Source organism: Sorex fumeus, unplaced genomic scaffold (genome assembly GCF_029834395.1).
Source record: "Sorex fumeus unplaced genomic scaffold, SorFum_2.1 ptg000047l, whole genome shotgun sequence".
Taxonomy (NCBI): Eukaryota; Metazoa; Chordata; class Mammalia; order Eulipotyphla; family Soricidae; genus Sorex; species Sorex fumeus.
The window spans coordinates 34,371,756-34,398,239 of NW_026606104.1; the positions used below are offsets into that span (position 1 = coordinate 34,371,756).

Consider the following 26,484-nt stretch of genomic DNA (forward strand, 5'->3'; position numbering starts at 1 on the left):
GAGTGCCAAAGGCACAGAGCCTCTGGCTCCTGGGGCTCTTGCCTTCCCTAGGGCCTGGCCTCCTTAGAGGCCATAGTTTTTCCTCCAGGAAGTTCCCTGATGTTCACTGGCTTTTCCAGCAAGTTAGAAGAGCACGTGCCTACCTTGGTGATGTCCTATCCAGAGAGTGACATGGGACCCAAGGAGAGTCCGGAGAGTCCCTTGGAGGGAGTCGCCATACTCAGGGGGCACCTCTAACTGCATCACCAGCCCCAGTTAGGGCTTTGACTTGAGTATTGCCTTGGGACTCCCCCAAAGCCTGGAGGAAGCTGGAGTCCTGGTTTGTTTTTTTTTTTCTTTTTGGGTCACACCTGGCGATGCACAGGAGTTACTCCTGGTTCATGCACTCAGGAATTATCCATGTGGTGCTCGGGGGACCGTATGGGATGCTGGGAATCGAACCTAGGTCGTCTGCATGCAAGGCAAATGCCCTACCCGCTGTGCTATTGCTCCAGCCCCTGGAGTCCTGGATTCTTAAGAGCCCTTTGGCAGGTGGCATCATGGAGTCTTCCTTGGCATCACAGGCACAGAGGTGGAGGTTCTTGGTGTTTATTGGTTCACTGGGCCACAAGAGCAAATCCAGCAGCACCATTGCCCGATGACCCATTCTTTCGTTTTCAGACCTTGAATGGCTGCTCTGCGTTAAGTGTTCAGGTTAGGGTCAGTGAGTCCGAGCCAGCACAGAGCTGAGCCACCTTTGACTATCAGAGCTGTATTCCCTAGTGAGGCCAAGAGGGGGGAAGAGTGAGAAGAAATGAGACAGATCAGTGTACCAAAGGGGTGGGGAACCTGATTAAAGAAAAGCCCTTTCATTGTTTTGTTTGGGGGCCACACCCAGTGGTGCTCCTGGCTCTGCTCAGGAGTCCATGCGGTGCTGTGGTCAAACCCACTCACCAAGCATGCACTCAGCCTTTTGCACTCTCTCCAGCCCCTCTGGGACCTTTTTATTCCCAGGTTCCTGGGAGAGGGGTACTGCTGAAGAACAAGCATCTCCCAGCCCAACTGTTTTTTGTTCTGCTATTCCTGACATGGAAATCAAGCTTGGGCAAAAAAAAGACTAAAAACACTGGCCTCTGAACGGCAGTCACCACCAGACTAAGAAAGATTGTGTGCCCCTTACTAAGAAGGCATGAGTTAGCCTGGTGTGTTTCTTCTCCCTTACACCCATTCTCTTCTAGTAGCAGCAGATTCCCAGGCATCATTTCTTGGAAGGCCAACTTCCCCTGAAGTTAGAACAGGGGCTTCATAAGGTAGGACTTGGGGGGAGGGCTGGAGCAATAGTACAGCTGGTAGGGTGTTTGCCTTGCACACGGCCAACCCAGGTTTGATCCCCAGCGTCCAATATTGTTCTCTGAATCCCACTTCGCCTAAGTGTGAAGCCAGGAATAGCCCCTGAGCATTACCAGGTGTGATCCTAAAGCAACAGCAACCAAAAAAGGGTGGACTGGGCTGGGCTAGGGTACCCACCGGCTTCCTTGAGAGCCTGCCTGGAAGAGGAGACTCCGGATGTCAGTGCTCAGGCAGGTAGTGGCACTTGGGTCCAGCACATACTGGGGACTCTGTTTCCGGCTGATTGTCTTTGCTTCCAGCCGTGGGCAGAGTGGAATGCAGGGCATCTGGATACAGGGGCTCTGCAGATTGGTACCTGGCCAGAGAGGAGAAAGCAGCAGAGGGAAAGGTTTCAGAGCACACCCCCAGCTTTGGGATGCTAGTGAAATCCGGAAATCTTGCCTTGGACTTTCTGAACTGGAGACGGTCATGATACCCTCTGCAGGGCTGGTGGAGATCAAACGGATAATGCATAGTGAACATCCAAATGCTGACCAGAGATTAAGAGCATTTCTTACTTGGGTGCTAGGTATTGTATCCAGAGCATCCTGGGCAAGGCAAGTGCTCGCTCCCTGAGCTTCATCCCCAGCCCACTAATAACATCCTGAAAGGGAGCAGCTAGCTTTGTGATGGGTCCTGGCAAAGCCTGGTAGGCATGGAAAACTACTATTCCATCACTTTGCATAGTAAATGCCTCAAATAAATGAACTTAATACTAGGGGTGGGCAGTGGACTTGTTCAAGTTTTGGAATCTTATTTTTTCTGATTTTTGAGCACACCCGCTTGTGCTCAGGAGTTACTCCCAGCTCTGCACTCAGGAATTCTGACGATGCTCAGGAGATCAAATGAAATGCCGGGGATCAAACGCAGATCAGTCGCATGCAAGGCAAACACCTTACCTGTTGTACTATCGCTCCGGCTCCATGGAGTCTTCTCTTTTGGATACTGATTGTAAGGTTTTGACCCAGTTGCTTTAACTTCCTCGGTTTGAGTTTTCTCCTCTGTAAAATGGGACAAATAATGCCACGAGGAGGATTTGTTTCTCATTCAAAGAGTCTGGGCTAGTAAACAACTCCAGTGGTGCTCAGTAACTATAAGTTAGGATCACTAATCATGCTTCATTCTCAGGCCAGGCTCTGAGCCTGTACCTGTGCTGATGCAGGAGAGAAGAGCCTATGTAGAGAGTCTGACAGAGAGCTCCAGATGGTGGGAGCTTGGGGGAATCGGACCCTTGACCAATGCACCCAAGTTAAGCCACACATCTCGCCATCTCCTGGAACTGACTGGGGAGGCTGGGGGAAGAAGCCAGGTGGGCAGAGCAGAGCGGTACCCCCATACCCAAGGCTCTCACCGTAGTTCTGCTTCAGCCGGTTCAGGACCCTGAGGACCCTGCGGTCTGGAATTTCAACAAGGGTTTCTTCCTCCTGTGGTTCCAAGGAAAGCTTCTTCCGGGCCCGAAGTCGGCCTACGGCCAATTCCATCTCTTGGGCCTTAGCGGTAACTTCCTTCAGCTTCTTCTGGTAATAGCTGGGGAAGTGGCAGGTACTTAGCTCAGCCTCCTCCCTACTGTCCTCAGCCCCTGCTGTCTGGCCATCTCCAAAGCAGTGACCCAAGCCCAGGAGTCGGGCGCCCCAAGCTTAGGCTTTGCTCTGTCTTTAACTTCCTGTGGCCATGGCGGGTTATTGCCTAACTCTGGGTCATGTAAGGTGTGGGGAAGTGGGTTTCTCTACCCTGTCATTGAAAATCACTTGAGATGTCTGAAAAGGACCAAACAGTTCATTCTGTAGGCTTAAAAGCAAGGGTGAAGTTAACACGGTTCATCAGGTTAGTATTCAGCAGTAGGGCCCAGGGAAGAGTTGGGTATGATTTCAGTCATTTACCATAGAGGTTTCAGAATTTTATGAGCCAGCAACATTGACCTCATTCATCATCATCTTGCAGATTTCAGCATAAAGGCCCCTCCAGAAAATTGTCTCTGTTAATGAGGCTCCAGAGTCAGCCCCCTAATAAATGACTACTTAACCTCCCATCAAAACACCAAGCCCTGGGGGCTGGAGCGATAGCACAGCAGGTAGGGCGTTTGCATTGCACGCAGCCAACATGGCCCACACAGGTTCGATTCCCAGCATCCCATATGGTCCCCCGAGCACCGCCAGGAGTGATTCCTGAGTGCATGAGCCAGGAGTAACCCCTGAGCATCGCCACGTGTGACCCAAAAAGAAAAAAAACACACAAAACACCAAACCCTGGGGCCAAGTGATATACAGCGTGTAGGGTGTTTGCTGATCGGGGTTCTAGCCCCGGTATCCCATATCCCAGTATCCCGGTCCCCCAAGCATCACCAAGAATAATTCCTGAGTGCAGAGACAGAAGTAACCCCTTAACATCGCTGGGTATGACCCCCAAAAGCAAAAAACAAAAAAAAATACAAGCTCTCTTTTCTTCTGAGGGTCAGGTGCGGGCTTGGACCACACCCAGCAGTGCTCAAGGGCTGCTACTCCTGAACCTGGAGGGCTGCTCCCAAGCTTCTGTACTACCTCTGTCTGGCCCCAACTACTCAATGTTTTCTTCCAGGACCACATCTGGCAGTGGTTGGGGTCTGGTGTGCTCAGGGGATGCTCGCAGGGCCAGGAGTCAGCCTCAGCAGCCAGCCTGCACAGCCTGCTCTCCACGTGCTCCCCTTGAGCTTCCTCTCCCTCCCCTTCTGGACATGGTCTCCTGTCGGGCGTCAGCCTCCTGCTCCTTGCCCTGACTCATGCACCCTAAGAGTACAGGGGACCTAAGCCCCTGTGGGTGCCAGCCTTGACCAAAAGAACTAGCATGTAAGGACATGCTCTCCCCTTTCCTCATGGTTCTAAGCCATCACACTGAGCTGCCTTAGATCCTGACTTAATAGCACTTCTGGGTGTTTTTTTTTTTTCATTGAATCACCATGAGATACAGTTACAAGCTTTCATGTTTGAGTTTCCATCACACAATGATCAAACACCCATCACTCCACCAGTGCACATTCTCCACCACCAGTCCCCAGTACACCTCCCCCCTTTTCAACCTTCCCGACCTCCATGGCAGACAATTTTCCCCATACTCTCTCTCTACTTTTGGGCATTATGATTTGCAATACAGATACTGAGAAGTTATCACATTTGGTCCTTTATCTACCTTCAGCACATATCTCCCATATTGAATGATTCCTCCAACCATCACTGTCTTAAGCACTTCTGTTTTGAGCTACATCCAGCGGTGCCCAGGGCTTATCACTGGCTTTGTGCTCAGGGATCACTCTTGTCAGAGCTCAGAGGACTAGATGGAATGCTGGGGATTGAATAAGGGTCAGCCATGTGCAAGGCAAGTGCCCTACCTAATGAGCTGTCGCTCCAGCCCCGCACTTACTTTTTTTAAACCATTTTGATTGATATACCAGGATTTCTAATACTGTTAATCACAGTTTTCATGCATACATCATACCCACCACCAGAGAGCCTGCCTCCCACTACCAGGGACCCAGGGACCCTCCCCCGTGTAAGCTCAGGTCTAGAAATAAAATCTTCAGTTCTCAGAACTTGGACCATTTGCTGTTCCTTTACTGTGTTTCTCTCTTAATAGCACATTATTCCACGACCACCTCCACACTGTTCATGCTCCTTCCCTAATGAATCGTTCTCATTGTTCTAAGGATGTTCGGGGCTACTCCAGACCCTGACATCTTTTTTTTTTCTTCTTTTTGGTAGGTGTAAGGTAGATTTGACCCAAACCCTGTGGGCTTATTCCTGACTTTATGCTCAGGGATCACTTCTGATGGTGCTCAGGGGACCATATACAGAACAGGGGATCAAACCCTGGTCAGCTACATGCAAGGCAAGTGCCCTACCTGCTGCACTATTTCTCTGGCTTCTGAAATAATTTTCTAAATCAATTACTTAGGCAGGTACTTAGGAGTATCAGACATAAGTAAATACGACATGTCAGTACTGATGGGTGCTGGGAGGAAAAAGCAGGGTATAGGGGAATGAGATGGGACTACCTTTGCTCAGAAAGTCTTCGAGGAGGTAACATTTGGATGGAAGGAGGGAAAAGGCCAAGTCAGATGGCTCTGTGGAGAAGCATCTTTCCAGGAGGTAGAAACAAGTTTTCTGAGTTCTATGACGAACAGAGACCAGAGAGTCTCAAGCCTGGTGGGGAGGGAGGGTGGGCATGTGGGCAGTGATCACAGAGCCAGACCACTGACTGGGGAGAGGCCATTCAGTTTGGGAAAGATGATATTTCTGCTGGGATCTATGCTTATCCTTAGGGCTTGGGATTATGGGTTTCAATAGACTACCTGCAAAGAAAATGATGTCCAGAGGGAGTCCTCACTGTAATGGTGCTAGACGCCCATGTAAAACCTGAACCAGACAAGTCTACATGCCAGGCAGAAGGCTGGCTAGGAAACACCTTCACTCTGAGAGAGTAGAGTGTGGGCCTCTTACAGTCCGAACTAGGTTGGGCTTTTGTTTGGGATTTTGGCTGGAGGTCCTGGGAATCATCCACAGGTTTCCTGCATGTCTACACTTCAGCCCTTTGAACTACCTCCCTGTTTTAATTTTCAATTGCCTCTAAGAATAATGTTGAGCCTCTTGCACAGCGGGTAGGGCGTTTGCCTTACAAGCGGCCAACATGGCCGACGCGAGTTCGATTCCTCTGCCCCTCTCGGAGAGCCCGGCAAGCTACCGAGAGTATTCGATATGCCAAACACAGTAACAACAAAGTCTCCAATGGAGACGTTACTGGGCCCGCTCGAGCAAATCGACGATCAACGGGAGGGCCTCTCTTCTCAACAAATATGGTTGTGCATATTCATCAACCATGTATCTTCTTTGATGAGGTGTCTTTTTGTTTGTTTTGTTGGGGCACAGCTGGCAGTACTCAGGGCTAGCTCTGTGTTGACTCCTGGAAGTGCGTGGGGGCCATATGGAGTGCCAGGGATCAAACTTAGTTTGGCTGCATACAAGTACCACATTACCCCCTATACTATATCTCCCACGTGGCTGATATCTCCCCGGGTTCGATTCCTCCGCCCCTCTCTGATTGCCCCGCAATCTACTAATAGTATTCCACCCACACGGCAAAGCCTGGCAAGCTACCCGTGACGTATTCAATATGCCAAAAACAGTAACAGCAAGTCTTACAGCGGAGATGTTACTGGTGCCTGTTCAAGCAAATTGATGAACAACGGGAGGACAGTGCTACTATATCTCCAGCCCTTTCAGTTTTTATTCTTTTTTTTTTTTTTTTGGCAGGGGGAGTGAAATATACTTGGGAGGTACTCAGGGAACATTGGAGATTGAACCTGAGTCAGCAAGGCAAGAGTCTTAACCCCTGTATTATCTCACTAGCCAAAGAATTCTTTGTACATGTGTAGGGGGCAAAAAAAAAAAAAAACCACCTTTATCAGACATGTCTTCTATAAAATATTCTCCCAGTCTGCAGCTTATCTTCTCAGTCCCTTGGTATTTTGTCATTTTAACTAGGATGATGTTTGCTTCGAGGCTACAAAAGCAATGGCAGATAAAGCTGATCCTTAACCTAAGGTAAAGAAGTGGCACCAAACCCTGTCACTGGATCCTCAGAGAATGGTCAACAGCAATGGCAATTTAAAACATGTCCTTGGTGAAACTGAAGAACGCGTATTTTAGTCTCCAGAGTGCTAGTCTCGGTCAGGGCTCAGAAGGCAGCATGTATTCCAGCCCTTAAGGCCCTTCACCTCTCTTTGACATTCTATGAATATTCCTGAAGGCTCTCTGCTGCATCCTGCAAACTATATTTGTCTCAAGAAAAAGCATCTGTGGTGGCTGGAGCGATAGTATAGTGGGTAGGGTGTTTGCTTTGCATGTGGCCGACCCAGGTTCAATCCCCGGCATCCCATATGGTCCCCCAAGCACCACCAGGAGTAATTCCAGTGTGCAGAGCCAGGAGAAACCCCTGAGCATTGCTGAGTGTGACCCACAAAAAAATGCATCTGTGTGATTAATGTGTGAACTGAACTGGTTTGCTTTTTCTAGAAAGGGAGTCAGGACGTGCCATCCCAAAATGCCCCACACCAGTGTATTGATTATTTTGTTGTTTAAGCCCCTGAAAATGGCAGACACAAGAACAACATTGGCAGTCATTTTTCAGTGAATAAGCTGGAGATAGAGGGCCCATCGGAAAGATGTCCTCTCTCTGTACCAGAAAGACCACCCATTCCTCTTGTCACAACCACCAGGGAGTCCAAGCTGGGACTGAGCAAACCCTGAACAGACAGTCCTGCTAAAATAATGAAATAATGTTTATTTTTAGTCTGTCCATACATTTTAGTTACTTTTTTTTTTGGTTTGGGGGGCAGAGGTTTTGAATATACATGACTCAATGCTCTGCTGGCAGTGCTCGGGGACCATACGCAGTGTGAGGGACTGAATCTGGGTCTGCTGTGTGCAAGGCAAGTGCCTTAGCTCCTGTACTAGCTCTTGGGCCCTCAGTTACTCTTCAATGATAGCTGTTCTATTAGCTGGTCTTCTGCATTATAGGCCTGGCTTTCTTTTTTTCTCTTCTCTTTTTTTGTTTTTGTTTTTTTGTTTTCAGGACAAACCTGCTGGTACTCAGGGCTTACTCCTGGCTCTCTTTTCAGGGATCATTCCTAGGCAGGTTCAGGGAACCTTATGGAATGCTGTCAGTCAAACCTGGATGCACTGTGAGCTAGGCAAGCATCCTACCTGTTGTACTATCGCTCCAGCCCCACGCCTAGTTTTCTTCAGATCATTTTTCTTGCGAGGGCGCCTAAACACTCTTAGACAAAATTCATTTCCTTTTTTGTTTGTATTCTGGGACATACCCAGCATTACTCAGGTGCTACTGTACTTGGGTGCTGGGGCACCGTGCAGTGCCAGAGCTCTCAACCTCGGCCCTCCTGCATGCAAAATTTGTGCTCTAGCCCGTTGAGTGCTCTTCTTCAGTCTAAAATTCATATGCTTCTCTCCTGTCAATCTTTTTGTTGTGGGGGCCACAGCCAGCAGTGTCTGGGGCTACTCCCAAGACAGTGCTCAGGGGACTTTGTTGTGTTCAGGGGTGACTCCCAGTGGTACTTGGGGTACCATATGTGCTAGTACTCTTGCATGCAAAGATTCCAGAGTTTTAAGCTTTCTCCCCGGTCCCCTGTTAATCTCATATCTATCTCAGTTGGAAGTTCCAAGAGTACATATCAAATAGTTTAACTTGAAAGACCAATTATAAGTATTTAGCCCTGGGTAGCTGATGGACATTTTCTCAGAAATGGAGGAAATTAACCCATCCCTTCAAGGAAAATATATAACAGTATTTGCTGCCTGCTCTAAGTTGTAGAGTAAAAACATTCAAATTTTGGAAAATTTAAGTCCACTATCATAGATGTGTTCATGTTTGTAGTTTACAGACATACAACAGAATACTTAGACTTTCTGACATTGGTGATATTAGCAATTATCCATAATGTATATAAGTTCATTGACCATTTACTTTTTTTTATTTTTTATTTTTTGCTTTTTGGGTCACACCAGTGATGCTCAGGGGCCACTCCTGGCTCTTCACTCAGGAACCACTCCTGGCGGTGCTCAGGGGACCATATGGGATGCTGGGATTCGAACCCGGGTCAGCCGCGTGCAAGGCAAACACCCTACCCACTGTGCTATCGCTCCAGCCCCTCATTGACCATTTAAAATCATTTTTTGTACATTTATTGTCTATATAATTACTTTTGGAAGGTACACAGTATTTTCTAATGGTGATGCATGTTTCAAAATCATTAGGGGCCAGTATAGCGGGTCAGGCATTTGCTGTGTACACAGCCAACCCAGATATGATCCCTGGCATCCTATATGGTACCCTGAACCCCACCAGGACTCATTCCTGAGTGCAGAGCCAGGATTGACCCCTGAGCATCACCAGGTGTCACCCAAAAAGCAAAAAAAAATACATTCAAGCTACAGGATAAATCAATAATTCTTTATTTAAAAGAGCACAAAAATTTATTTATATGATCTCAAATTGCACCTTGCAACTGATCTTAATACCACTACCCACTTGGAAACATAGTGTAATATTTTTAAAAAAATTGAGCCAGGGAGATAGCATTAAGGTACTTGTCTTGAATTTGGACAGCTCAGTTCTCATTCCCAGCACGATATATGGTCCCTTCAGAAGTCATTCCTGAGTATAGATCCAGGAATATCCCCGAGCACTGCTGGTTGTGGCCTGTCATTCCTCCCAAAAGAAAAATTCCATATTATTATGAAACTATCCAATGAAAAGATTCACAAAATACTTCCTTTTTCCAATATGGATTTTGTGACCAAAATCTTCAAGCTCTCAGAGAGTCAGGGATGAGCTACCTCCCCCAATTCCCTGCTCTCCTGGGAGCCTGGCGGTCACGCCCATGAACTACCTCTGGCGCCATGTAAGCTCATTAACCAGCCATGATCCAGAAAATCATAAATAAATCTCAAAAGAGAGCAGCAAACTGCAGAGATGCTTCTAGACCCCAAAGTCACCATCCAGTTAAAAATTCAACTCCAGCTGTATCACCCCATTCAAAATTTTAGGATTCCTGAAGCAACATCTCATACTCTATAACACTGATATACCAGGAGTAGCACACCACATTGAATGGGATGTAAAGTAGAAGGTAACCAATTTCAATCAAGAAAATATTAACACACAAGACTTAACCAGTAACAATATGTTAGTAACCTCTTATACAGGGGCTTAGTTGCTCGAGGGTGAGATACAACCATCTTCACACACTTTCTTCTTCTAAGGAAATCATTTTTTTGATCATTTTTAACAAATTATTCATAACAAGCAGTACAAAATAAAGTATTTAGGCCCTGCTACTGGGGCAGTCTTGGGTGGTGGTTGAGAGAATTCAAAACAACGGTGATGGGAAGGTGTAATGGCAGTGGGATGGGTGTTGGAATACTGAATGTAATAAATCATCATGAACAATTTTATAAAAATAAAAATTTTAAAAATATTCTCTTTTATAATTACATGTTTTGTGAGGGCAGATTTTTTTCATAGAATTCAAACAAAACAACATATTGCACAGATTGAACGCAAAAGCAGATATGAGGATTAGCTATTTTTCAATGAAATGAACAGAAACTTTCTCAAAGAAGATATCCGAATAGCTAAAAGGCACATGAGAAAATGCTCTACATCATTAATCATCAGGGAAATGTAGTTCAAAACAACAATGAGATATCATCTTACACCACAGAGACTGGCCCACATCCACAAGAATAAAAGCAACCAGTGTTGGCATGGATGTGGCAAGAAAGGGACCCTCCTTCACTGCTGGGGGGAATGCCGACTGGTTCAGCCCTTCTGGAAAGCAGTATGGACGATTCTCAAAATATTAGAATTTGAGCTCCCATTTGACCCAGTAATACCACTCCTGGGAATATATCCCATAGAGGCAAAAAAGTATAGTTGAAGTGACATCTGCACTTCTTTGTTCATTGCAGCACTGTTTACAATAACCAGAATCTGGAGGATTAGCTATTCTATGCCAGACACTACTCAGATTTGCAACATTGTAAAATAATCTCACTCTTTTTACTACCTTTTTTTTGTGTTTTGGAAGATAATTTTCACTTGAACTGTTTTTATATTAACATATAATGGGATTGTTGTTGATAAGTAAATATAAATGTATTTTTTAAATTCTATTATAAAATTATATCAGGCCAGAAAGATAAAATTATGGGTGGACCTTGCATGCAGCAGACCCAGATTCAATCCCCAGCATCCCATAAGATCCTCCAACCCTTCCAGGAGTGATCCCTGAGCACAGCCTGGTGAGTCAGCGAAAGGCCATTCTGCCTTCATCCTTTGCTTCGAGCCTTCAGGTGTTATTGTGGTTTTGAACATAGCATCTCTTCCTTAGATCAGTCATAAACCCCGCTCTTGCCCACACAGATGAAGGGGAGGCCCCCATCTTTTGTGCTATCTGACCTCCAGGAAGACTCTCCACATTCCTTTTCTGCAACCCTCCATGGGTACTACAAAAAATAATTCCTCTTGGGGCTGGAGAGACAATACATGGGTAAGGCACTTGCCCTGCACATGGCCAGTTCAAGGTCCATCCCCAGCACTGCATATGGTACCCCAAACCCTACCAGGAGTGCTATCTAAGCAGAGAGACAGGAGTAAGCCCTGAGTAGAGCCAGGTGGGGACCTAAGTCCCTTCTAGACCCCCATAAAAATAATTCCTCTTGTTCTTGAGGTTGCTAAGCTAGAGGGGTGTCAGTTGACATCAATCCCACTATATGAAAAGTGTTGAGTTTGAAGCCAATGAGTGTACAGGATGAGCAGAAAAGATAAAACATCTTGGTCTCCTGGATCCAACCCTTCCTGAGGTCCTGGCTAGTTGTGTGAACCAACCCATTTGCCTTTTGTGTAAGTTCATTTTATTTGAATTTCTGCAACGCAGAGTTGAGTGACCCAAAGTCCTTAGCTGCCAAAACGCTGGTGTCATTTCTGGGTCCACAACCCTCTGCCCTCCATCAGCCCTGCTCACCTGGTGATCTCTTCCAAGGTTGCCTCTGGTAAGGCCAGCATTTCTACTAGCAGAGACAAGATCTCAAAGAACAGAGTGTGGGGGTTCAAGGGAGCTGTGTCCGTCAGGGTATTCTCTTCTGGGAACATAGGATGATGATTGCCATTACCACTGGGGTGGCCCTGGGTGCCCACTCCTCCCACATCAGCCCCCTTCCTCCTCCCCCAACTCACCAACAGAGGAGAAGAAACGCCTGTTATCTGTCATTACAGTCAAGAAGTCTTTGAAGGTCACATGACCATCTCCTGTGAAGGACAGAGGAAGAAGAGGGTGGCAGGGGCCTTCCAGACTGGGCTGACTCAGCATTGCAAGCCAGGTATGCTAATTAGCAGATACTTTCGGATCAGATCAGGAGTGCCCTCGCAAGGGAATTTTAATATCAAAGATCATTTGTCAAAAGTGACTCCAAGAACCTTGAATTAGATCTAGCTAGCAGTCTCGGCAAGTGGGTTAGTTAGTTTAGGATTGCACGCAGCAGTACTCAGAGGCTACTCCTTGTGCCTTACTAGGGCGGAGGGGTGGGGGTCACTCCCAGTGCTTGGTGCCTGAAGACCATTGGTGCTAGGGATCTGGATCCAACCTCGAGTGCACACCAGCAGGTGGACACGGAACAAAGCTCCCCCACTCACCGTCCACATCAGCGCTTATCAGGGCAGCCTCCACCTGGGTCGGCATCAAGGGGATGCCCACGTAAAGCAGGATATTCTCCAGGCTCTGTGCATCCACCTCACCATGGCCTTTGAAGATCTCAAAGTAGCTGCGGAAGGCTGGGGTGGGGAGAGTGTGCAGCCGAGTCATGTAGGGTGGGGGTGTCTCCAGTTTCCATCATCTCATCTTCATGCCCCTTCCTGCCCAGAATCCCTACCACTGTTGTCAGAGATGACTAAAAGAGCAGAAGTATCATAGTGTGGGCTCACAGGCTCTCCTGTTCCATTAGACAGAGGCTGCCCAGCTTATGAGGCTAAAGCCAAGCTAATCATGGGGCTGGAGCAATAGAACAGCAGGTAGGGTGCTTGTCTTGCTTGGGGCTGACCTGGGTTCAGTTCCTAGCATTCCATGTGGTACCCTGAACACCACAGGAGTAATTCCTGAGCGCAAAGCCAGGACTAAGGGCTGAGCATCGCTGGGTGTGCCCCTCAAAACAAACAACAAATGAAAAACTACTGCTGGAGCGATAGCACAGTGGGTAGGGCGTTCGCCTTACAAGCGGCCAACATGGCCGACCTGAGTTCGATTCCTCCGCCCCTCTCGGAGAGCCCGGCAAGCTGCCGAGAGTATTCGATATGCCAGACACAGTAACAACAAAGTCTCCAATGGAGACGTTACTGGGCCCGCTCGAGCAAATCGACGATCAACAGGAGGGCCTTTACCTTTTTACTTTACCACCAAAAATAAAAGTTAAGCTAAGAAGCAACCATCTCTTTCTCTATGATTTGGGGAAGAGGGTGATCAGGGATTACTCCTGTCAGGCACCCAATGTGAGATGCTGGGGATTGAACTGAGACTGGCCACATGCATAGCAAATGTCCTATGCCCTGTACTGGTTTGTGACCTCTCAAACCATCGTTGCACCAGGCTCACTCTTGAGCATCCCTGCTACGTGCCAGGCACCTAATGAGGCTCTTTTCCAGCTAGTTTCTTCATTCAATGTTTATAGTGGCCCAGAGCATTTGCTTTACAAGGGTTTGCTGGGTTTGCTCCCCAGCATCACCAAACAACGCTGTCACTGTCACTGTCCTCCCGTTGTTCATCGATTTGCTCGAGCGGACCCAGTAACATTGTGAGACTTGTTACTGTGCTTGGCATATCGAATACATCCCGGGTAGCTTGCCAGGCTTTGCCATGCGGGCGAGATACTCTAGGTAGCTTGCCAGGATCTCCGAGATGGGTGGAGGAATCGAACTCAGGTCGGCCATGTTGGTTGCATGCAAGGCAAACGCCCTACCCGCTGTGCTATCATTCCAGCCCAAAGAAAAACATTTATATCCATCACCAAAGAAAAACATTTATATATATATATGCATATATATATTTTTTGAGTGGGGGGTTTGGGCCACACCCAGTGATGGTCAGGAGTTACTCCTGACTTTGTGCTCAGGAATTACTCCTGGCGATGCATGGCAGACCATATAGGATCCTGGGGATCGAACTCAGGTCATCCTCATGCTAGTAGTATGGCTGAACTACTACTCGCTGTACTATTTTTCTGGCCCCGAGAAAAGAATTTTCAATTTATTTTTGCAGTAACCTTGTAAGAGTGTAGAGTGCTTATTCCTTCTGTGAAGATGAAGACACTCAGGTTCAGTGGTAGATGTCCAAGGCTGGGTAGAAAGTTCAAGTGGCGTGTCTAAGCATGCACAAGGGCCTGAGTTTGATCTCAACCTTGCACCTCAGATGTGACCCTGTTGTTCCCCAAGCACTAAGTTATGAGGTTTATACCATTGGGAGTGGACCTGAGCTCAGGAGCACATTTCATAGGCTGTGACCCTTATTAGAAATATGAGGGGCCAGAGAGATAGCACAGGGGCTAAGGTGCTTGCTATGTATGTGGTCGGCCCTGGTTTGAGTCTCTCTGCCCCACAGGGGCCAAGCTCGAATCCCATTAGGGCACTGGGGATTGAACCTGTCACTGTCCATATGGTACCCTGAACCCCGCAGGGTTTGATCTTTGGCCTTGTGCAAGAAAAATGCCATACCCACTGCACTATCACTCCAGCCTCAGGAATTGTTTTAAAGGACCTTTGGGGACAGAAAGAAAGTTTAGTAGGAACTGGAGTACACACTTTGCCTGCATAAGGTCTGGGTCTCCCAAGTATAACCAGAAGTGACCCCACACCCCAAGCATTGAACTTGCCCCTGAAGACTCCCAGGTGTGGCTAAAAGTAACACAATAAGAGACATTTTTCTTCTTTGGTCACACCCGGAGTTGCACAGGGGTTACTCCTGGCTCATATACTCAGGAATTACTCCTGGCAGTGCTCAGGGGACCATATGAAATGCTGGGAATGAAACTCAGGTTGGCCGTGTGCAAGGCAAATGCCCTACCCACTGTGCTATTGCTCCAGCCCCAAAACAATAAGAGACTTTTGCAAGGACATGTATATAAAGGAGATGCGGGTTCAGACCCTGGAATCGCATAGTTCCTTTAGCATTGCTAGGAGCACTCTCCAGCCCAGAGGAGCCCCAGAGCACCACTGGGTGTGCCCCCAATCCCCCAAAGGGAGGTGTTCAGTTTCTTCAGAGGGGCTGGGAGATGGAGTTAACCCACAATAACCCCCCCTAACTCTGTCCAACAGCTACTTTGCCAACTCTACAGACAGACAGACAGACAGACACACACACACACACACACACTTCTGTGACTTGGTGGTCATGTTAGGGGCCCGCCTGTGTTGAGATAAAATGGGTTTCTACCTTTCTGAATCCCAGTGGCACGTGGAAAAGCCTCCCCCTCAAAAAACTGGCAAGGAAAGTTGGATGCTGAAGGAGGCGCTTTCAAGGAGGAGGTTGATGTGCACACTTGGTGAAGGCTGAGTGTACCGGTTCATCCTGGGGTCCCCAGACTTTTTGGGGAGCCGAGGGTGGGAGAGGATGCATTCCTGAGGGCAAGGTGAGGGGTGACCAGGCCATCAGTGGCAATGTGGGACCCACAGGAAGCAGTACACGACTCCCACTCCACTGGGCATGAGGCCAATGGGAAGGATGGAAAAAAAGGCACACACAGGACCTGGAGCAACAGTCCAACAGGTAGGGCACTTGCCTTGAACATGGCCGACCTGAATTCAATCCCTGGCACCCTATACGGTCCCCCCAGGCCTGCCAGTAATGACCCTGAGCTCAAAGCCAGGAATAAGCTCTGAACACAGCTGGGTGTGACCCCCAAACAAACCATGAAAGAAAGCATATGCAAAACAGGCTGGGAGTGCAGAACCCACACAGCAGTGGGAGGCAGTAGGGAGTTATTCAGGACCAGTGGCCTTGCCAAACAGTAAGGGGTGGGCTAGGACAAATGGGGTGAGAGGCAGGGGTATGGGGGCGGATGACTGGAGCCCTACTTCTCATCCCAACTACCTCTTCAGGGGCCCCCTAGAGTAGGCTGTGGATGGGGAAGGGGAAGTGCTCCAGAAAACACCCGCACTCTGTGTGCAGAGCTTTCTACCTTTGCAGAGAGGCAGAGACACTGGACCCCAAGCAAGAACTGCATGCTGAGAGCCGGCTCCCTCCCGTTCAGCAGGCTGTGAGGGGAATCAGCCCCACAGAGACCCCCTCCCTTTCTCCAGACACTCCTAGCTGGGCCACCTGCAGAAGAGAGGGGGTGCTCTGTGCACCCCACCCACCCTGAGATCAACCCCCAAAGCCTGGAGGTTCTGCCACGCCTCACCTTCCTCCTGCTTAATGGTGAGTTGCTCCTCCAACCTCTCCTCCCAGTTCTGGAACAGCTTCATCAGGTTGTGCTCCTCCTGCTCAGACCTGCGGAGGACAATCGGGTGGGGTATGCACCCGCTGCTGAAAGTCACAGAGGGTGGGGTGCTGGGGGCAGAGGTAGTCATGGCAGGGGAGGCTGTGTGAGGTCGGGGAAGTGCAAGAGAGACTGGAGGGAAGGTGCCCGTGCAGGGCTGGACAAAGTGTACAGGGGGGCAAGCACCCACTGTGCTGCTGACCCCAGTTCGGTCCCTAGCACTGTGTATGGTTCTCAAGCATGGCCAGAGATGACTCCTGAGCACAGAGCCCGGAACAGCTCCTGAGCATTAGTAAGTGTGGCCTTACAAAGAAATAAAAAATCGAGCTGAGCAATATAGTAGAGTGGGTAAGGTGTTTGCCTTGCAGGGGACCAACCTGGGTTTGATCCCCGGTATCTACTAGGGTCCCCAGGAGTGATCTCTGAGCACTGAGTCAGGAGTAAGCCCTAAATACCACAGAAGTAAGTTATAAGCAGAGAGAGAGAGAGAGAGAGAGAGAGAGAGAGAGAGAGAGAGGAGGCGGTTCAGGGCGGGAGTCTAAGAGAGAGGAAGCCCAGGGTGTCTGGGGTCTGGGGTAGCACCTACTGTGAGAAGTTCCTCTCGTCTTTCTGGAGCAAGAGCTCAGTCCTCTTCCAGCCCATGTCCAGAGCAGGGATCGGCAGCCCCAGCACTGAGCCCAGCTCTGGGACTCCCATCGAGGAAGAGACCGGCGCTGGGGTTGGCAGCCGGACCCAGGACGAAGCCATTGTGACCACCGGGGGGTGCTGAGAGATGAAGGGAGACAGACTGGAGCCGGAGGTGGGCACCGGGATGAGGGCCCTGGCTGACTTCCGGTTTGGCAGGCCCTGGGCCTTGGTGGCCCTCCGATGCAAGGCCTCCTCCTCTTCCTCCACTTCTAGCAAGCACTTCATGAAGCCGTGCCGGGGATGGCCGAATTGCTGGGCCGCCGTGGCCAGCAGGAGCTCCTGAGACTGCTTCAGCATGTGGACCAGCTCCCTCTTCTCTACCAGGTCCCTCACCTGGCAAGGGACAAGGAAAGGGCACCTGGGAAGCCTCTGGCCTATCTCTGGCTCCGGGGTCCTCCCTGCTACCCCCTCTCGAGGGGCTCTTCACACTGCCCCTTGCTCTATGCTGCCCGGGGGGGGGGGGAATCTCACATGTATGCCATAAGGGACCCTTCCCATGTTAGCCTCCCAACATCTGTTTAATTTTTTTTCTTTTTTTGGGGGGTCATACCTGGTGATACACAGGGATTCTTCCTGGTTCATGCACTCAGGAATTGCTCCTGAAGGTGCTCAGGGGACCATATGGGATGCTGGGAATCAAACCTGGGTCGACCATGTGCATGCTCACACCCAACCACGCTTGCAGTACACATTCACACTCATCCATCCACCCCTGCAGTGTACACTCACACTCACCCATCCACCCCTGCAGTGCATGCTCACACTCACCCACCCTTGCGGTACACATTCACACTGACCCACCCATCCCTGCAGTGCCCATTCACATTCACTCACCCACCTCTTCTGTGCACATTTGTATTCACCCACCCACCCCGTAATGCATGCTCTCACTCACCCACCCACCCCTGCAGTGCATGCTTTGCACTCACACACTCACCCCTGCAGTGCATGCTTGTGCTCACCGACCCACCCTGCAGTGCGTGTCACATACACCTATACATCCTGCAGTTCAGTAAGTCACACAGCCAGCAGTGCTCACACTTACCCCCCGCCCTGAGTTCATGCTCACACTCACCTACCCCTGCTGTGCTGGGACTCACCCAACCCTGCAGTGCATCAGTGAATGATCATAATCACTTGGAAAAAGGAATTAGTTAACAGCTTCAGTACTCCCCAAAAGGACACTCCCAGGTCCGTATTTATCTTAGGTCCTGTCACAGGCAAAGGATGGAGGTACGTTGGAACACCAAGTTCAAGCACTTCCTTCCAGTGCTTGAGGCTTCGCATATGGCCTGATCCTGCTTTCTGGTCTCCTTGTCCACCATTTCCAGCTTTCTCGTCCATGAGACCATTTTTCCCAGGGCTACTCCTCATTCTATGCTCCTCCCAGTTCTGTATCTTTGCTTGTTCCAGACCTGCTGCCCAGGCGCCCTTTATTTTTTTTTTTTGGTTAGGGGCACATTCGGCAATGCTCAGGGGTCACTCCTAGCTATACTCAGGGGACCATATGGGATGCTGGGGAGCAAATCAGGGTCGGCCACATGTAAGGAAAGTGCCCGACCTGCAGCACTATCACTCTGGCCCTGGGCGCCCTTTCTAACCTGGCTTCTTTCACATTTCATCCACCTTCGTGGTCTAATGTCAATCCTCCTCCTTCATGTAGCCTCCTGGTAACTCCAGAGCCCAGCCCCTATGCCCTGCCCAACCATGCTCAGTCCATTCTCAGTGGCGGGGTTTAGACAGTCCCCTCCTTTTCTTGCCCTTTCTGACCATAGAGCTAATGTGCTGTTGACTCTCAACACACACACACACACACACACACACACACACACACACACACACACACACACACCCTGGAAGCAAATGTTGTCTTTCCTCATCCCATAGGATAGAGCCTGGGCTATGCAGGTGGGGGGGGGGGGTGGGAGAAGAAAGAGATGCACACACAGAGGATGTATTTCCAGCTCTAATCGGACCCTGACCAACTCCGGAGAGAGCGATCACATGATTTGTACTGTTTGTTGATTTGGCTAATGCAGAATGAATACCTATTTTGTATCAAATGTCGTTTTAGGCACAGCACAGAAACTGGTGACTGCAACAAGAATGGCTTCCCTGCGGAGCTTAAGTACTAGATAATAAATAAGCCAACAACGTCATACAATAACTCCAGCCCAAGAGTCACATCCATAAACTGCCTCTGGCACCAAGTAAGCTTATTCACTGGCCATGGTCCATAAATAAATAAAGACGCATAAATAAATCTCAAAAGAGATCAACAAGTTGCAGAGGTTTTTTTTCTTTTTTTTTTTTTTTTTTTGCTTTTTGGGTCACACCTGGCGATGCACAGGGGTTACTCCTGGCTCTGCAGTCAGGAGTTACTCCTGGCGGTGCTCAGGGGACCATATGGGATGCTGGGAATCGAACCCCGGTTGGCCACATGCAAGGCAAACACCCTACCCACTGTGCTATCTCTCCAGCCCCTGCAGAGATTCTTAAGGACACCACAGAAGACTGAGTTGTCCGGGACATCCTGGAGGGGGCCAGATGAACCCAGCACCCGCCCAAACAAAGTGCAGGCAGTCAAAAACCTCCACACTCCACAATCACCATCATGGTCGCCACCGGACTTCACTGCTTGAAATGAGCCTCATCCAGAAATTAATCTGTTGAAAAACTCAGGTATGTGGGTTTTGTGACTGAATTCTCCAGGCTTTCATGGAGTTGGGGATGAGCTACCTCCCCATATTCTGGAAGCCCCAGTGAGTCACACATGCCCCAAAGCTGCCACCCAGTTAAAAACCTAACTCCAGCTATATCACCCCCTTATAAATTTTGGAATTCCTGGAGCGAATGGCTGTGAACACTGTTAAGCCAGGAGTAGCACACCGGATTGAATGGATGTAATGTAGAAGGCGACCAGTCTCGATTAACAAAATATAAACACAGGCTTAACTGTAACAGCATCTTAAATATAAACACAGGCTTAACGTGTAACAACGTTTTAGTAATCTCTTGTGTAAGGGCTTAATGGCTGTATGGTGAGATACAACAATCTTCACTAATATTTTTCTAAGGAAAGTGTTGATCTCAATATTTTAGCAAATTATGTATCACTGTATCACTGTCATCCTGTTGTTCGTCGATTTCCTCGAGCAGGCACCAGTAACATCTTCTTTGTCCTAGCCCTGAGATTTTAGAAAGTGCCACATTCAAGGCTCTTTCAGGGTCAGGAGAATGAGACCCATCATTGTCACTGGTTTTTGGCATATTGAATACGCCACGGGGAGTTTGCCAGACTCTGCAATGTGGGCAGGATACTTTTGGTAGCCTGCCAGGTTCTCCAGAGTAGGAACTAGATAATAAGATGTTGCGTGGCTGCGAATGCAAATTATTTATAACAAGCAATATAAAATAAATTACTGAGGAACTGCTATGGGGGCAGGCTTAAGGGGTGGTTGGGAAAATCAGAAATAATGGTGGGAAGGTACAATGGTGGTAGGACTGGTGTTGGAATATTGAATGTCTGTGACAAATCAGCATGAACAACTTTGTAAATCACTGTCACTGTCACTGTCCTCCCATTGTTCATCGATTTGCTCAAGTGGGCCCAGTAACGTCTCCATTGTGAGACTTGTTGTTACTGTGTTTGGCATATTGAATATGTCACGGGGAGCTTGCCAGGCTCTGCCGTGCGGGCGAGATACTCTCGGCAGCTTGCCGGGCTCTCCGAGAGGGGCGGAGGCATCGAACTCGGGTCGGCCATGTGGGCTGCGTGCAAGGCAAACGCCCTACCGCTGTGCTATGGAAATAAAATAACAAACTGGAAAAAAATAAAATAACTCTAGCATGAGAGATAACTTTAAGCAAAACAGTCATGTGGCAAGAAACAGGCAATGGAGGTTGGGTGGCCAAAGAGAGGCCTGCTGAGAAAATGTCATTTAGACTGAAACTTGAATGAATCTGGAGAATCAACTCAGCCTGTGCTTGGGGAGACAAGGACGTGGAATAAACAAGAGGACAAAGGGCAGTGGCAAAAACCTGAGGAAGTGGGGTTCGAAGGAGGCGCATGTGGACCAGAGGGATAGTACAGTAGATGAGGCTCTTGCCTGGGCCAGAGCTGGCTGCAGGGCCAACCTGGCTTCAGCCCCTGGCACCCCAAGTGGTCCCCCTGAGCCCTGCCAGGGGTGATCTCTGCATGCAGATCTAGGAGCAAGACCTGAGCAACATAGGTTGTGCATCCCCATAAAAAGAAAAGAAGGAAGGACCAGAGCAATAGTATGGTGGGTAGGGTGTTTGCCTTGCACACGGCCTACCCGGGTTTGATCCCCAGCATTTCATATGGTCCCCTGAGCACCACCAGGAGTAATTTCTGAGTTCAGAGCCAGGAGTAAGCCCTGAGCATCAAAAAGCAAAAAAAGAAAGAAAGGCAGGCAGGCAGGAAAGAAGGAAGAATACAGTGAGTAGGACATTTGCCTTGCATGCATCTGACCGGGTTCAATCCTGGCATCCCGGATGGTCTCCCACCAGGAATGATTCCAGAGCGCAGAGCCAGGATTCATCCCTGAGCACCACTGGTGTGGCCCAAAAACGAAAAGAAAATAAAAGAAATAAAAAGGAAAAAGGAGGTGCATACATTTAGCTTTTAACAATGCAGACCTGAACCTGCTTGCATGCTGACGGGAAGGAGCCTGCAGAAATGGAGATAGAGTGTGGGGAGGCGGCAGGAGAGGGACAGTACCCAGTGAGTCAGTGGGAGAGGGCAGCAGCTGGTAAAGCAGAGACCCCTCCTCATCACTCCCACTGTCCCTTGGGGGAAGATGTGGAAGGTGCCACTATGATGGGACAGCCGGGAGTACAGGGGGATGGTGACACAGACACCCAGGACTCTGCCAGGGGCACTCATCGTGGCTAAGTGATGCCCTCAGGACAGCGCCATAGGCTGTGTGCAGTCATACTGACCTCCCCAGAACTGACCCCTGAGCAGAGCCGGAGGTAGCCTGTGAACACTGTTGGGTGAGCCCCTCCCTCGTGCCCGCGCGCTCACACACACACACACACACACACACACACACACACATACACACACACACACACACACACACACACACACAAAATAAGTGAAAACTGCACGTGGCAGAATATTTCTCTGTTGCTCTGTTGCCCAGGCATAGGTGGGGCAGTTCAGGGCAGCGTGAGAAGGACTCAGAGGCACTTTGGGGTATGTGGCCCTGATGGGGATGAGGGTAGCTAATGGCAGAAGAAACTCAAGTTGGTGTGAAAAAGCGCCTCACACTTTCCATCTCCTGTAGAGAGACCTTTAGAACAGGGGCCAACAAGTTCTTCCATCATGGGAAGAACTTAAAGGTACCACCATAAGAGCATCCTTGACTCTCCATCCTTTACTCCCTTGACTCCAAGTGCACACACATACACACACATGCACACATATGCACATTCGCCCCTTCCCCCGTCTGACTCAGAATCTGTCCTGTTTCAGCCTCTACTCCTTTCTCCTCCTTATCTGCCACTGGGGCTGACTTACTGCGGCTGAAGGAGCGAATTCTGCGGCGGGGTGGCTCTCCAGAGTCCTGCCTCTAAACAAGAGGGAAAGGGGATGGGACTCAACACGTGGCCCTTGCACCCACTTTCTCTCAGGCCCTCGGCACTCAGGACCCCTCGCCACTCAGCCTTCCCCCACTGCCCTCCTTCCCATCTCAGGGAGGCGCCTCCACACTCTCCATCTCCTGTAGAGACGTGACCTTCAGAGCAGGGGCCAACAGAACAAACCGTTCTGCTGTTGGAGCTGGGTCTCCAGTGGGGAAACGGGGCCCCGAGGGGGCAAACTGAACCCCACACACCTTCTCCATCAATCAGGAACAGCCAAGACAAGCCCTGTCTTGACTCAGCAGCACCGCAATGTTGCTGCACCCATGGGGTTGGGGGTGGGGGTTACCTTTCTTTGGGTGATTTAGATGCTGGCCTGGAGGAAGGGGGGATGGGACTATAGGCCTTGCCCTTCAGGGTGTCCGTGGGCGTCTGGGCCATTGCTTCCTGAGATCTGTGCTTCTGTTCTCCCGGGTGAGGCTCCAGTGGTGCTTCCTGTGGTCAGGCGTGAGCGACACCTGCCTTCCTGTGCTCTTGTCACCCAGCTGCTGTCCACAGCTCTCCAGGGTGTCGAAACTGTTAGCTGCGCTACATCTGACCCATTTGCTGCCCAGTGATCTGGGGTAGGCTTATACTCCTGGCCCTGCTGAGGACAAGACACCAAGATGGGGATCCCCACCCTGTCTCCTGGGTGCACTTGAACACCACTCAAGGCTGTTTTCATCCACTTACTCTGCCCTAGGCCTGCGGGCATCCTGTGGAGTCCTCCCAGCACCCTCAAAGGCAGCACAGGCCCTGCACTGAGCGGAAAGGAAAGGAAGCCACGTGGGAGCACAACCTGTGCCTCTCTGCAGAGGCAGAATGGGAGCACGGAGCCTGGAACTCCTCTCTGCTGTGGGAAGGGTGCGGAGTTAGACCACACCAGCAGTGTTCAAAGGCTATTTCCAGCTTAGCGCTGAGGAGTGACTCGTGGAGGTGTTTTCCACGGAACCCTATGTGGTGCTGGGGATTAATCAGCTCAGCTGTATATGAGGCAAGAGCCTTACCCCTGTACTATCTCTCTGGCTTACAAGCCCTCTTTTTTGGGGGAAGGGGGGAGAGTAGTGACTCTGGCTGTGGTTAGGGCTTATTTCTGGCTCTGTGCCCTGGGTCACTCCTGGTGGGGTTCAGGGGACCATCTGTGGTGCCAGGGATGAACCCAGGTGGGCAACATGCAAGACCTTACCCCCTGCGCTATCTCTCCAGCCCCATAATTTACAAATGTTTTCTCCCAATCTGGGAGCTGTTTCCTCTCTTCTACTGTGCTTTTCTTAGAGCATTCTAATTTTGATCTAGTTTATCAAAGTTTTTATCTTGTTTTTTTTTCCCCTTTATGACTTACCTTTGAACGATCTCACCCTCGCTCCAAAAATCCTGCAAGGCTTAGTTGCTAGCTAAGAGTTTCTAGGATTTTCTAGCATCTAAGAAACTTGTTTGTCAAACCCTGCATGTCCTCATTTGATTTGTATGTGGGATAGGGGACTCCCCCTGCCTACCTCCAGCTGCCCCCTACCATGGTGCTCCTCTGCAAACAACTTATCAGTGAGCTGGGAACAAAAGTAGACTATCCAGAGTATGGGCAGGTTATGGCACCTTGAATGTCATTTTGACAAGGACAATGGTTTGCATCCCAGGCAATCCATATGGTCCCCGGAGCACTATCAGTTGTGGCTCCTGAGTGCAGAGCAGGAGTAAACCCTGAACTCAGTCAGGTGTGACCCCTTCGTCCACAAAAGAAGAATATCCAGAATACCCCCAGACACCTGCACATTCTGGCCACCTGACACCCCTCAGCAGGCAGAGTAGCGGTGAGTCCCAGGCTTCTTTGTCTCCCCCATGGTTGCACCCTGTGTATCCTCTGCACCCATTACCTGGAAGCTCCCAGGGGCATGGCCCTGCACCGTCCCTGATTCTGATGTCTTCTCTGCAGGTCCTCAGACTCCTTCCCTGGGCACTGTGCTAGTTGGTCATGTGCTGCAACACCCAGGCACAATTCTGAGCTTGGCCTGATCCTGGCCTGCTCGCACCTCTCTGGGCGTGTCCTGGGAGGCCAAGATGACAGCTTCTTCCTGGAGGAAACAGACAAAGGGCATCTTAGCGCCCAGACTGGCTGCATTTTACATTTATTTATTTAATTAATTTTTTTTAATGAATCATCATGAGATAGTTACAGACTTACAAACTGTCGTGATTATGTTTCAGTCATACAATGTTCAAGTTACCCATCCCTTCACCAGTGCCCATTCTCCACCACCAATGTTCCCAGTATCCCTCCTGCCACCCTCATCCCTTCCCACCTCTGTCTCTGAGCCAAAATCCCTTTTACTTTTTCTGTCCTTTTGGGAGTTATGGTTTGCAATACAGGTATACTAAGCATGCATTTTAGATGCATTGTCTTCTTTGGATAGCTAGAGCACTTGTACAACACTTGGCATACACCATAGACCTGAAAAGAACAAATGAGCAACTGATAGTAGTTCTCTGGATTACTGACACTATGTCAGGAGATGGGGGGAAGAGAGAAAGAGAGGGAGAGAGAGGAGAGAGGGAGAGAAGAGATAGGGAGGGAGGGAGGAAGGAGAGAGGGAGGGAAAGAGAGAGAGGGAGGGAAGAAGAGAGAGGGAAGGAGGGAGAGGGAAAGTCACACCCAGCATTGTTCAAAGCTTACTTCTGACCCTGCATTCAGGAATCACTCCTGGAGGTACTTGGGGAGCCATATTCAATGGTGAGATTGAACCAGAGTTCACTTGCAGGGCAAGTACCTTAACCCTTCACCCCTTTAGTACCTCTCAAGCCCTAAATGTCAATATTAAGGGGGACTAAAATTTAATTTTTTGGATCACATCTGGTGGTGCTCAGGGAATATGCCTGGCTCTGTACTTAAAAATTATCCCTAGGGGGACTAAGGGGATCATAGGGATGCTGGGGATTGAACTGGGTTTGGCCACTTGCAAGGCAGATGCCTTACCCATTGTACTACTGCTCTGGACCCTAATATCTATTTTTTATTTTATTTTATTATTATTATTATTATTTTGATTTTTGGGTCACACCTGGTGATGCTCAAGGGTTACTCCTGCTTCTGCACTCAGGAATTACTCCTGGCGGTGCTCAGGGGACCATATGGGATGCTGGGAATCGAACCTGGGTTGGCCGCGTGCAAGGCAAACACCCTACCTGCTGTGCTATCACTCCAGCCCCCAATATTTTAATTTTATTTATTATTTTCTAGATAAAAAAGAGAGAGAGAGATTGAAAATTTTTTTAACAAAAATGTTTCTTTAATGGGAAAAAGAAAATAAACGCCAGCCTGGATTTTAAAAACACACATTATAAGGAAAAGGAACAAATACAGATATTAGAGGTAAACAAAAATGGAGTGGTTCCCATCAGTTTAATAAGTCTTCTTTAAATAAAATTCTAAACTATGTCTTTCAAATCGCAGGAAAACAGTCCCATAAATACAGAGGTCAATATATAAGAAGAGATGAGAAGGAAAGAATATAGCATATATGTGATAAGTCTAGATGAATAACAACATTCTTCCCAGAATAATAATAACAACAGATAGTATATGTGTTTAAAATAAGGCAAAATTAGTAATTTATACTAAAGCAATAATGTCAAAGTCAGGGTAAAAGTAAGCGGATCTTTCTGATATTCTTGTATTGTATAGGAGGAAGTAAAATTCATTGATTAACTTCATACTTGATAA

General features: G+C 48.9%; 1 protein-coding gene across 1 annotated transcript; it reads right to left on the reverse strand.

The window, feature by feature from the left end:
- Window positions 1–531: 531 nt before the first annotated feature.
- On the reverse strand, window positions 532–24,862 carry SPATA21 (spermatogenesis associated 21). The gene is given in 12 exon segments (XM_056122917.1): window positions 532–758; window positions 1,507–1,684; window positions 2,720–2,895; window positions 11,939–12,056; window positions 12,151–12,222; window positions 12,607–12,744; window positions 16,359–16,447; window positions 17,023–17,521; window positions 23,141–23,225; window positions 24,641–24,675; window positions 24,678–24,743; window positions 24,787–24,862. Coding segments are annotated over 12 exon segments (1,590 nt in total). The 3' UTR covers window positions 532–700.
- Window positions 24,863–26,484: the final 1,622 nt, after the last annotated feature.